Genomic DNA, 13560 nt, shown 5'->3' on the forward strand with positions numbered 1-13560 from the left:
CTAGTAAGGATCATCCAGGTTGCAAACTTAAAATACATCTCCTGTAATAACACATCCATGGTATTTCAAGAATCTTTTGAATGTCATTCTCAGCATGTTGCCATCCTGTGTTTGAATTACTGCTGAAAAAATGTGACAAATGACACCTGGCAGGACATTTCTGTTCTAGAAAAACAACAAATAACAAGAGCATGTAGTCAGAAACATGCTCTTGCTTTAGATCTCTCACTTTTTGCCTTCTTCAAAGATTGAAAATTAAGTCAGTCATCTTCCTGGATTTCCCCTTGTGGTGGCCCTCTTGGTCAACATGTAAACACAAATAAGTTCCGCTGAAAACAGATTTCAATTTTTATGCTTGTTTGTCTCAAAGATGAAGAAAACTTGAAAATTAAATTAAATTCTAATACACTACATACATATTATACAAGAAATGGATATCTTTTTACACACACCATGTAAAATTTTATGAAAAAAAAAAATCAATAAATTACTTTTCAGATTCCTGTTTACATTAATTTTACTTTAATTTCAACTTTAAAGCACCCCTTTTTCATAAAATTTTTTTGTTGCATTTTTTAATTTTAAGTCAAAAGAAATCTGAGTTTTACAACCAGAAACTCTGAACTAAATTAATGACATTCTTACTAATTACATCAATTTGATTATGTGATGCTGTGGTAAAAGAACAGGCATAAAGCAATTGCTAAATAAAAAGTATCTTCTGGCTTAATTAATAAGAGCGTGTAAATGTCTGAGCTGAGGACGAAGAACGAAGCAGTGACGGAATCGTAGCTCTCCTGCTTTCCTCCATATTCCATCTTTTCCTGCTCGGTGTCAGGAAATTTGAGCAGCACAAAGGCAGCGCTTGTTGACATGTGTCTGCTAAGAGGTAAGGCAAACATCTGCTTCCTGTCACAAGCCTTCAACTTGCCTGTTTTCTGCCCAAGCAGCAGCGATGGGAAACCACCTCTCAGTTCAGAGATGACACTACTTTCGATCTCCCAGCACCAAAATGAGTGAATGGCTTGAAGCGGAATTGAAAATGAACTTCTGGAGATGTAGAGGGCGTTAGGATCAAATGTTAATTAACTCTATTTAACTCTACTGTTTTCAGCTCGAAGGCCACCCAGGACCTCATCTCTTTCCATGAAAGTCAGTGCAGCTGGACAGATCAGTGCAGGGAGTCCGTGGTCCTCCGTACATCTGCTCTGTAAATCAAACTATTGTCTCATCTTCCTGTCCCATGGCTGTATGCACATTCCGCTAATCAATCTGTGATGGGAAGCTATTGTTTTCAATGGATGGGCACTGGCAAGTTAATGAAATACTTCACCGGTAATTTTTCAGGAATCTCCTGTTACTGTAATGTCACATTTTGGCATTAAAAAATTATAATGTAATTTTATTGGCATATGGTAAAAATCTCTTTCTTCTCCTTTCTCTGAGAAAATATTCACTTTTTTAATCAGAAGGGACTAGACCCAGTATTGTGAAAACGTGATGTGTTGTGTTCAATCCTCGGAATCACTGCTCTACCATCTTAGTCTACACCAAAAGCATAAACCACAAAACTTATTGCTAAGGCTTATGTTTGTTCACAGAGTCCTGTATGCAAGCATATCAAAGGAAAGTTGAGTGGAAGCAAAAAGTGTGATACCAAAACATGCACAAGGAACATAGGAAACCATAGTCTTAACGGTGTGTGAAGCATTTTCCATTTTAGAGTTTTGGGGTGTGAACTGCAGTGTATCGACAGAGTGAATTACAATTGTGGCGTTCCTTACATTAAGCCATTCCAGAAACTAAGGCAATGTTAGTTGAATCTCATCTGGATTTGTCTTTTCTCACGTATTTTTTTCTTCCACTCAACTTTCCATGAACATACTTAGATATAGCTATGGTGAACACCCGGCTTCTTCCCAGATGACTTTTGCTGCTTTGCTCTGTTTGTGGTGGGTGTCAAAGACTTATCAGGAAAGTCTTCTCTAATATTATGTAGGACATAGTGTGAAAATTACAAAAATATTTCGGTGCTTCTGCATTTTGTTTACAGGTATTATTCGAGCCTTCTTAAAAACAGGATTTGGAGTTTATGTTGAAGTCATAGTCAACAAAATAACCAAAAGTTGAGAGATGTCACTCTATAAGTTATGAATCTGTATCACTTATGTTTTGCTTTTTACCATAAACTCTTCCAATAAAAAAAACTTTTTGATGACACTAAATCCCTGAGATGGACCTGGCATTTCATCAGGAAAACTCACATGAGAGCAATCACTTTGTTTACTTATTTATTATTTGGTTATTTTCAGAAATAAGCATCTGTAAAATCTCTATTACTGAAATGTTTTTGTCACATTAAGTTATGTTTTGTCTTAAAAAAAAAGTGGAGTCTGAGGTTTGTGCTTTTTCTTGTGATGCCGCAATCTTTGATCATGCATCAAAGCGGCAACGTTTTGTCACAGACTCCACCCAGACTTATCTATTCCCCTCTTTGCGATCACATTACTTAAGTGTTACAGAATGCATTAATGGTTCCATGGCTTTCGAGCTTTGACTGTGGTTTGATGCAGTAGTTGGAACGCTTGCAAATGGAATCAGAATCTACAAGAAAAAAAAACAACATAAGAAAAAAAAAAACAATATATGACTGTGAACTTTTAGTTTAAACCTCACAGCAGTCTAATCTTTTATTAGTGGGAGCCCATTACATTTTACATTTTAATATAAACAATCACTCTATTGAAAAGTGGTGTAACATGGGTCTGTGAACAATACACCATGAGCAATAAATCAAACCGTGACAAAAATTACATTATATTTAATCTAATATGAACCCTACCTTAATAATATAAATGATATCTTTCTCTAATTTAATTGGCACTAGCTTGGTGCATATTGCTAATATAATTCTGAATTTCCATATTTAATGATGCATGCTTTTCACTGTGAATTTTACTTAGAAAATGTCGTCCTTAATGAACCTTGGAAAAACCTCTAATCGGCGTAATCTAAGAAAATGTAACTTCTTTATTCGAAAAGGTTCTGAGAGCAATTGTGCAGAGTACACCGCTTTAAACCCAGCAGTCCAAGTTGTTGTGAAGCAAATGTATTTATTAAGAAAAGCAGAATAAGCAAATAGGCAGCAGCACAGCCAGCTTGGTTTAAATTTACATTTTTTTAATTATTCCTGAATAGTCAAGATAGAAAAAATATACAACTTGGTCTCTGGCAGAATATATTAATAATAAATACATGCATTAAAAATATATTGACAATAAAAGCTATGCAAAGTGAGGGGGCGGGGATCTGGGGGGGGTGAGGGCAATGTTTTTTAGGGTTTTTCAAAAGCAGCAGAGTATTTCTGCTTAAACTGCCTTGTGAAAAATACAGCTGGAGATCTGAAGCACGGATGTGTAACATTCAGGATAAAGATATGATTTCAAGAGAAAGGTGTTCAATGAAGTTCTGCACTGGTTGAGTGGACAAATGTGCTCTCCCGGGAAACCGTCTGTGCATTGCGCTTGAATTAAACTTGTGCTGTTACATCTCTTTTTCTGCTTTCCCCCCGCCGTCACATTTTAAGATGAAGCCACATGTGTGCATGTTGCTTGTTCTGAGAGGCAAAGTCCTATTTTCAGGAGTGGATTTTTTTTTTTTTGTTGGTTTTTTTTTGACAAAACTCCAAGAAAGTCCAGGAATGAGTGACACAAACATGGGACACAAGCTGAGAAGGGAAAGAGACAGGAATGGAGAACGCCGCTGTGAAAATGAGAATAAATGGATGTCAATTTCCATGTGGAATTGCGAACCAATGATCCATTAAGCCAGCCTTTTCACAACAGACGAACAAAATAGCCTGAATTAGAAGTGTCTGACATTTCAGTTAATTGCACTAACTATGTCAGCTAACGGTGGCTCCCTACCAAATCCTCATCCTCCGTCCACACAAAGCATCCTCACACGGCGCCTCGCAAAAGTATTCACACCGCATGAGATTTTCTGCTCTTTGTCCTGTTAAAGCCACAAACTTTGTGAGAGACTAACATTTAACCGCAGACAAGTGTGAAGTGGAATAAAATGGCATTTGTTTTCCTCAAATAGAAATATGAAAAGTGTGAAGTACATTTGGATTCAGCATTCCTGTGTAAATACTTCGCAGAACTGCCTCCTGCTGCATTTACAACTGCAGGGTTTTTTTTTTTTTGTTCCGTTTTTTTTTTAAAAAAGACATCATGACATGCTGCTGCCAACAATATGTTTGACCATTGGGGGGTGTAGTCAGAGTGTTTAGCACTGGCTTTTCATACATAGCATATTGCATGTCTTCCACATATTTATTGTGTCCCCCAATTGAAGGAGGTATGTCATGTCATACTTTTCAGATTTTATTTGTGAAAAAAATAAATATTGTATCTTTCAATAAACTACAACTTTGAGTTGGTCTATGACAAACATCCTAATAAAATTCTGACTTTAGCATAATAAAACTTGAAAAGTCTAAAGAGGTAAAAATACCATCATGAAAGTACATAATATGTGATGTTTGACATCAATTTTTCTTCTAAAATAAAATAAACATAATGCACTGTTTTGTTGTTGATCAAATGAAGGAACTTATCAACTTTGTGCACTTTCATTATCAATTTAATTTTTGTTTTTTCTGCAGGTCGGTATAGGTAAAAAATACATCAAGCTTTCCCACTTATGCAACAAACAGACAGTGAAAATCCTTGGTGTCATGAAAGCAAAAAGTTTTATTCATGTTTGAAATTACACAACTACCACAAGGAAGACTTTTCTGTCCAGGGTGTAGTCTGGTTAGAAAGTAACACTAAACATCTTTAATACATCAGAATCACTGCCACAAATTATTTGTCATGACTTTTTTTTTTTCAGTTTCAGAATCACATACAATAGAAAAAAAAGAGAGAAAAAGAAGTCTTGCACCCTGTTGAACAGAGCTGGAAATGTACAGTTCTGAATACTGAAACCTCTATGCATTACAGTTTTTATCGTGATTTTTTTTTTTTCTGAATGATTTAGTAACAAGATGAGCAACATTCAAAATGTTTTTTGTTTTTTTTTCTTCTTCAGTATTTACAACAGTTTTACTGTTTGGCGTTTGTCACCCCCGCCCTCGTTAAAAGCCATTAAACCAAGAATTTCTTCACCCTTTCCCTGACTGTCCAACCCCCTCCCCCATTGTGTTAATATTGTTATTTTTATTTTTTGTTTCATTTTAAGTTGCAGTACAGCAACGCAATTTTATTAAAAGATTAAAATATACATTAGATTACATAGGGAATGAAGAGTTTACACTGTTGTGAGATGTAATCAAAAATAAGTAGATTAAACCATTAAATAAGGACCAGAAAAGTAGAAAAGAAAAGAAAAGGTTTGATGGTGATATTGTTTAGAGGTAGTAAGTGAGCACTCTAAGCTACGGAAATGTTTCAAATGACTGGTTTTTATGAATGAGGTAAGAAAGTGGCGCATTGATTGGTCGGATGTTTTAATTACTCTTCAGCTATATTATGTACAACTTTTCCAGCGTAATGGGGCGGGCTCCTGCAGGCCGTGTCAGAATGATCTACAGTAGGGGAGATTTGTTGATTCCATAAGCAGTACAAAAGAAATGTTTACATATGTACACAACAAAACGTCAAATTATAAAATATGGAACCGTGTCACGTTTTTAGTCAAGCAATCAATTACGCTTCTTTATGTTCCACACTTTGAATAGTCATTTTCTCGCACTCATGTACACAGCTGTGAGACAAAAATAAATCTTGAGAAGTAACCGCGAAGCTGCCACTGAGCCGTCAGTGTCAAGCATTGTCGAGTCGCCGGACAAGACTGCGAGCACATTAGAGTCAAAGAAACAGCTGCATTAACTGAAGGAAACGAAAGAGCGCTCAATTATCAAAATGGAGAGCGGCTATCAAATCAACAATCGAACGATCGGGTGTTTAAAATGTCATAAAATGTCATCCGGTTATTTTCGTTGCAGAGCTGGAGATATTTGTCCTGAAAGTTTGGAAGATTATGTTTGGTTTAGGGGGGGCTCTGGGGAGAGACTTTGTATTTGTACGCCTGCATGTTTACCACTACAACAAAAGCATGGAGATTACAGTCGATTCATGAAAGAAAAAGTCTGAGTGATCAGGAAACACTTTGTGTCCGTAATGGAGGATGACATGTGCACGTGTGCACCGCAGTCACCGGAAATCTTAAGGAAAACTCTTTTGCTCTTTTTTTTTTTTTTTTTTTTAAGTCCTTGTCTGTTTTACAGGAAATGAAGAAGTCCATGCTGCGCTGCAGGGGAAGATGCATTAATCAGTTTGAGGTGTCCGAGTGCACACTTCCAGGCCCTTCTGTCGGAGAGATCACAGAAGATGGAGTCCTTGCATCTTGCCATCCTCCATTAGCCTAGGAGACAAATGGAAAAACGATGAGATTTCAGTTTGACCTGCTGCAACGAGAAAGCAGGTCAGAGATGGAAGAGAGCATGAACAGCTCATGCATCCGGTCATATTGAAACCTTTTCATGGACAACATAAGGATTAGGTGTAAATACACATTTCAGTTTTCAAATGATGATTTCATTAAATAATCGGAACAAGCTCCTTAAACTAATGTTTACGTATGTATGACTAAGCACATTTTTTGTGCTTTTTTTTATTTTAGTAGACACAGCCAGGGCTGATTACTGTCTTACAGCTAAAAAGAAAGAAATGAGTTAAATCGAACCATTCTGACAACATGAAAGTTACCCATTGTGCCTCAATCTAGAGAAATGAGAAATAAATGTAGACATTTTCAATTTGAAAACAAATTACCAAACCGTCTCTAAGGTTTTGCGACTCAGTGGGGAAAAAAACATGGAGAAGTGTTGTACATTTTATTTCTTGTCTCAGTTAAGATCTCTGTTCAGGATTCAACAATAAAAATAAATTCTCCTCTCTTAGAGGTGGACTCTAAAAGTCTAAAAGTGGACTTTTAGAGGTGGACTTTTGGAAGTCCACCTCTAAAGCCTCTTAAGCCTTTTTTTTTCAAGGCTTAAGAAAAAAAAAGAAGAAAGAGTTTTTTGAGTGGCCAAGTCAAAGTTCAAATCTAATCTCACTGAGATGCTGTGATACAAACGGTTAATGCATAAAAACTCACCAATGTGGATGAACTTGAACAATTGCATAATAAAGAAGAGTGGGCCAAAGCCCTTCCAGAAATGTGAAAGCTTCATTTCCTTGATAAATGACAATTTTTTTGTAAAACTGCATTCTATATTTACTTCTGTATCTGATATTAAAATAATACAAAATAAGCAAGAAGTCATTCTTTCAAGAAGACATAATAAAGATGGCAAACACATTTGGGGAATTGCATCTCCAGACATGTTGATGCCATGTGAGTAGTCCGGTCATTGCAATACAGCCGCATCAGCAAAGAGACACCCCGGAAACAAATTTGTCTCTTGTCCGAACCAATGGGAGTAGTCCCTGAAATCAGTGTCTAAGCAGATTTCAGCAGCGGACGACAGCTTGTCGCTACATATTCTCCTGTCAGTCAAGAAGAGGGAGGGCTCGGCCGGGTGAGGTGGGGAGAGCTGAGAGGAAGTGACAAGGCAGGGCCTCTCCAAGAGAGCCGGCCCTAGCCAGCCTGACTATGCCTTGCTCCAGGCATGACCTAGCCTTTACTGGATCTCTCTACGTCACCATCAACAAAGCTAAAGGTTAGTCTCTGCAAATGCATGTAGAAGAAGCGGATTGTTGCTGATAGAAAAAAAAAAGGAGAAAAACGGAGCTTTGCTACAAGAGTTTTCACCTTTTTCTGTTTTTTTTTTTATTTTAATATTCATATTATTTTCAGATATTAAATAGTGTTTACTTGGAGCATCAGCCTACTCTGGTGAACCATGAGGTCCACAACGCACATGGAAGTGAGAAACCTTTGGAGAACGCAAAAAACACTTGATCTTGTTCAGAGCTGACATGCCGACATAGCTTACAGCGATACAGCAACAGTAAAGCCAAAACAAAACTAAAACCCTGAACTCTCAAAAAACCACAAAAAACAACTGCCACTATTTGTTTTCATAAAACATGCTAATTCTGTTTCACAGAAATCCTCCTGTAATTTTCAGTAAGAACTAAATGTGTTATTTTATTTTGATGCCTCAACTCCGAGTGGTATTTGAGAATGTGTGCGTGTGCGTGCGTGCGTGTGTGTGTGTGCATTTTACCCAGCAGGCATACAGTAACAATGCAAAGGGAGCGGTTCTGATATACTGCAGAGAGAAAGCTGTCGGATACCATTTCTCTCTCTCTCTGTCTCTCTCTCTTTTGCTCCCTCACTATTCTTCCTCCCTCATCAAGAAAATTAATCTTTACTCTAATGGCTTCAGATTATGCGTTGCTTTACAAAAAGGCGCCATATCAAACCTCATCAGGAAAGATGGAATTCATGTCTGAGAAAGGCTTCGGGCCATCACGTGTTCACTTTTTATAATGAGGAGAAATCCGTGGAAAATTCTCCCAAGCATTTCAAAACAGCTGAAATGCAGAAGAATATGCAGCAGGAGACTTATTTATTTTATTTTCATCTAATTCATCTTCCGAGACAAAGTGATGGTGAATACAATAATTTCAGGTGATGAAGTGACAACTCACGTTATCTAACGTTACACAAATCACTTTTTGAAAGGGGAAACAAATGAAATTTTGCAATTCTAGTTTTATCGAATAGATGTAAAATATCATGTTAAAGATAAAGCTCAATATTTTTAAGGTGAGATTTTGTTAAAATGTTGTAAGCATGTAGTATTTTCCCTCTCTTGACGTTTTTATGTAAAATTACATTTACTTGACGATACATTATTTCAGCACATTTACACAGGAAGATCACTGACGATGCGGTTATTCCAACTTTAATTTCCTGTGTAAATAATGCAAGATTTCTGTGTAAATAACTTCTCAATGCAAGACAGTTGATATTGTTATCCAACTTTTTCAGAGTAGTCGATGATAAAAGCAGTACTACAGAAGGCAAACCAGTTTAATCGTTAGCCATTGGAGTTTAAACTTACATTTAGGACATGAGGGCTATACATGGTGTTTCCTGCTAGAGCATCATTGTATCCTGCCGTCTGACTGATAACATGGCGCAGGGTATCCACCTAAAGGGACAGAGAAAGTGCAGAAACTGGTCAAATGTATGTCTTTCTCCACTTTGGACATAACTGCATAACATGCTAGGTGAAGCAAGAGGTGCTAATAAAAAGCTTTTGGAAAAAAATAAAATAAAAATAAACAGGTTCCCAAGACAGCCAGAGGTCTAACTAGCTAACACAGCTAACAGATCATCCTAAGAAATAAAGCATACCAATGTAACAAGCATGCTCAGATGTACTGTTCTGGGCTATTGCTTTGGGTTGATAAACAAGAAAAAAAATATAATCAAAGCATCAACGAAAGCAACAAAGCACATATGTAATGGTTGCTTTGAAGGAATTAATACTTTCCAGATTGATAATAAACTCACAGGATGGAAGACATTGACAATATACGATAACACAATGAGACAGGAGGACAGCAACACGGCACAGGAAATAAAGGGGAAACATTGTACTAAAGAAACCCAATACCGAACCCAAGAGCCCAAGTCAAAGCCAAATGCATTCACAAAACGTTCGTAACCAGGAAACTGTTTCCTGGCATGGTAGCAGTGGGGTGGGATTATATTTTGATTACCAAAATATTCCATCCAAAGCGAAATAGTCAGTAAACACTTTCATACAGTCGGATAGCAGTGGAGGCCTCACTGGGTAATTTGAGCTGCCCCTCGCAGGAGCGGCATGGTTTTTCCCTTATTTTCTATTTTTGGTTTTAATGTGCTTCAGACTGCACTGTGGATGGCTCAGTACACAGGCAAGACAAGGACAGCTCTCTGTGGTGGCATCTCAGGAACTGTCCCTGGTTGTTGATCCTACCTGCGACTGTACATTGGCTCCGACTTGTGCCCCTTGGTAAGAATCCCCATTCAGACTCTGCATGCTCAAGAACATGTCCCCAGTGTTTGGGAGGCTAAAAGAACCCGAAGAACCTGGAAAGGGAAGATGTAAGTGGCTGAAAACATGAGAGGTCTATAACGGGAGAAGCACAAGACACACACCCCGCCCACGCACAAGCGACACAGACTCGCAGCACGCGTGCGTCTGTGTAAACAAAACCCAACTCAGGCAGACGAGAACACAGAAGAAAGTCTCCACAAAGCAAGCAACTACAGGGGCAAAGGAAGGGAAAGCAAAGGAGCCAAACGGAGGAGGTACGGAATGCAGCGGGACCAAATGTCTCATGAGGAATGTGGTGAACACAAATGGGATGAGGATCACACGACACACAGGGGGACCGGCTCTACATGTGGTTGGGTCGCCTAAGCTCCCAATTGTTCCACATCAGCTACTTCCAGGCTAAAATCTGACAGGGAGGCATCGTATGGTACATGACAAAGACAATAAGAAGCTTATGAAAAGAGCAGTACCAGTAAACATGTTGCTTAAAAGAGTGTTTTTGCTCTCTGCAGAATCCAGCTGAAACTCTTCATCTTTCATCTGGAATCCTGGGTGCAAGAAAAAGGGACCACTTCATAAGCTCGCCACATCCCCACGCAGGTCAGCCAAGTCCAATTTCAATCAAACATTACTTATTAACGTGGACGAAAGCATCCAGGCTCTATTTTGATATTTCTTATAAATATACAATGCTGTCAAAAAGTATTTCTCCCTTTCAGATTTAGCATATGCAAGGGAGAATCTGTGTTTCTAGCACAAAAGAAAAAAGATAACTAGAAATACAAAATATTGTTTCCGATGATGATTTCATTTAATAAAGAGAAAATGCTATCCAAGCCAATGGTCATATGTAAAACAAACAAAAAAAAGGAAAACATTTTAAACCCTAAAATGTATAAAAGTTGTGCCAGCCATGTTTACATCGCGATGGATTTCTGGTCTGCTTAAGGTTATGCCACGCCGTCTTACTCTGATTTACGTCTGGTCGTTAAGAAGGCAACTTCAAATCAAATCTTGTTCACTTTTGGGTCTTTTATACATTCTTCACTTTAACATGACAAACTGATGAAACTTTGTCTTAGCTTCACACCAGATGAAACAGGACATACACCTTCTAAAACAATAACACTTTTGTACAATTTTTCATCAGTCAAGATGCTCAGAGAAAGAAACAGGAAAAAAAAACTGAAAACAGATGGGGCCTTTGTGTTCTTTTGGTCAGCAGTGTTTCTTTTGCATAGGAACTTTTCTACTGAAGCCGTTTTTTTTGTCCAATCTCGTTTCTGAGTTCCTTCGCCGTTCCATGTTTCCTCCATCGATAAGGTTTGTGGTTTGCTGGATTTCCAAATCCTCAGAAATAGTTTTGTGACAATTTCCGTGCTGAAATATGCCTGTGATTTTATTTCTGATCAATATTTTTATTTCTTCACAGCAGAACATCCAGGTCACAGTCTTTTTTTATGTTGATAAATGAAATCACCATTTGAAAACTTATTTCGCATTCACTAGTAAAAATGATTTTGATGATCATAAACATTTAAGTGTCACATAAAAGCAAACCTTGTAAACTCCACGTAGTTTCGTATTACTCTTAATTAGATGCCCCCAGCAATTATGTTTTGTTTTGTTTTTTTTGTTTTTTGCTCTTTTTGGGGGGAAAATCTCAAACTATTCAGTGGAACTGCATACCATTACCTTACAAATGACAAGAAGTTGACAAAGTCAAGGGAAAACAAATCCCATGGCATCGTTCTGAATACACTCACTTTTTTTTCTTTCTTTTCCCCAAAAAACATGTGTTCTCGGTTCACAAGTCAGGAACGCTCTCTTTATGCATGAGTTTGCTTGGCATCAACTGTCTTATAGACAGGAGACACTGTGATCCCCAAGCTGGAAGCAGAGCCTGTCACTCTTGCCAGTGTGAATGGTGCATGAGTGAGTGTGGTAGAAAGGCAGCAGGTTTAGGACTGAGGCTGAGGGCAGAGCTTTTATTTGATTTCACTTCTGTTTTGTTCTTTTTTAGACGTACGAATGCCTACCGGAGTTGGGAGTGGTGGGGGAGTTGGCCTGGCTGTTCTGCACCGCAGCGGCTGCAGCGTGTGCCGCGTTCACGGCCGTCTTGGCGGCGTACAGGTTGGCCTCTTCCTGAAACTTGCCGATGTTCTTCTTGTACCGGATCCTTTTGTTGCCGAACCAGTTGGATACCTGTGTGCGGGAGACAGCAGAGGGAGGAGGAGCAAGAGGAGTCAGACGTCAAGCAGCCACAGCAGCGTGCATTCAGCAGTGTGATTGTTTCAAGATGTCATGTTTGGGTCCATCAAGTACCCAATTCCCAGCCTCTGCGGTGATGTCCGCCGGGTACACAAGCTAATTAAGCCGTAATCAGGAGCCACTTGTGTCTTCTCATGGATAGGAGCATGACACACTCCCACATTTGTCTCCTGACAAAATGAAAACACAGGAGGCTCCTATTGCACTAACATTAAAGTCAGTGTGACAGAGTTTCTCTAACTGGACTGTTTCCAGAGGCTGCTGAAAAGTTAGAAACGTTCAGATTTTTGTTCACTGAAGAATGCTTCCTGATCCCGTTTCAGTGACTACTTGACTGACACCTTATGCAAATAAAAAAGATTCTTCACAGAGTAAATATAATAAAACAAGTTGGCAAATAAAGCTGTGAGATATTTAGCTTGTGTACGGCAACATGTCAGATTTTGCATAAGTACCAATAAAGGAGAGGGGGAGGAGTTAGAAAAATTACAAACTGATCAACTTGTCTGAAAATATTATTGAAGCTTTAATGAAGACTAATAATTATATGTTCTATGTAATGTGGCATGACATTAAAACAACAGAACATTTTTGTGTGTTTGTATGCGTGCGTGACTGGTGACTTGGAGGATTGCCTCGTATTAAAATGTGTAAACATGTGCAGGAGAGTAAAGACGTGCAGCTATGAGTAGCAGTCACATACAATGATCAATTTAAAAAAATAAATAAATAAAAAGTGGCGATAAGATTTTGTTAGAACATTCAAAGTTTTTACAAACGTACATGTTGGCTGTGGCTCGTTATGCAACCGATATGAAGGTTTAAGCGTTTTCAAAGAAAGTTCCAGAGTGACTTAAGTTTTCTCCAACTTTAAGAAAAATATGGTAACATAGTTCTACCCCTCCCTCATGTGTTGCTGCATACTTCCAGGATTTCCTTCTTTATACACATTTTTTCTCTATAAAGACTGAGAAGGCTATAAGGTGCATGTTTATTTAAATAGAGCTGTTTATCTAAATAACATGTTACAGATAAAATTATACATCAGCTATTCCAAATTATTTCAAAGGCAAAAATATTTTTTTTCTCCATAAAATAAAACCATTTAGGATCATTTAACACATTGCTGATTAGAATTTTTGAAGAAATTGTAGAAAAAAAATTGTGAGTCAATATTATACAATGAGGATTTCTGACCCACCAGCTGAGATTTTTTGCGT

General features: G+C 38.0%; 1 protein-coding gene across 6 annotated transcripts in view; it reads right to left on the reverse strand.

The window, feature by feature from the left end:
* Window positions 1-4737: 4737 nt before the first annotated feature.
* Window positions 4738-13560, reverse strand: part of pbx3b (pre-B-cell leukemia homeobox 3b) — a 75110-nt gene continuing 66287 nt past the window's right edge. For 2 of the 6 annotated variants that reach the window (XM_055050733.1, XM_055050732.1), the window contains 5 exons: window positions 12109-12274; window positions 10540-10617; window positions 9989-10101; window positions 9086-9175; window positions 4738-6432 (listed from right to left, as the gene is read on the reverse strand). In XM_055050733.1, coding sequence (XP_054906708.1) covers window positions 6340-6432; window positions 9086-9175; window positions 9989-10101; window positions 10540-10617; window positions 12109-12274 — 540 coding nt within the window. In that variant the 3' untranslated portion in view covers window positions 4738-6339. The remainder of the gene's footprint in view (window positions 6433-9085; window positions 9176-9988; window positions 10102-10539; window positions 10618-12108; window positions 12275-13560) is intronic. The other 4 variants (XM_055050735.1, XM_055050734.1, XM_055050737.1 and 1 more) reach the window with 2 other exon arrangements.

The sequence above is a fragment of the Poeciliopsis prolifica genome, unplaced genomic scaffold, assembly GCF_027474105.1.
Source record: "Poeciliopsis prolifica strain line A6 unplaced genomic scaffold, Auburn_PproV2 SCAFFOLD031, whole genome shotgun sequence".
NCBI classification, from domain to species: domain Eukaryota; kingdom Metazoa; phylum Chordata; class Actinopteri; order Cyprinodontiformes; family Poeciliidae; genus Poeciliopsis; species Poeciliopsis prolifica.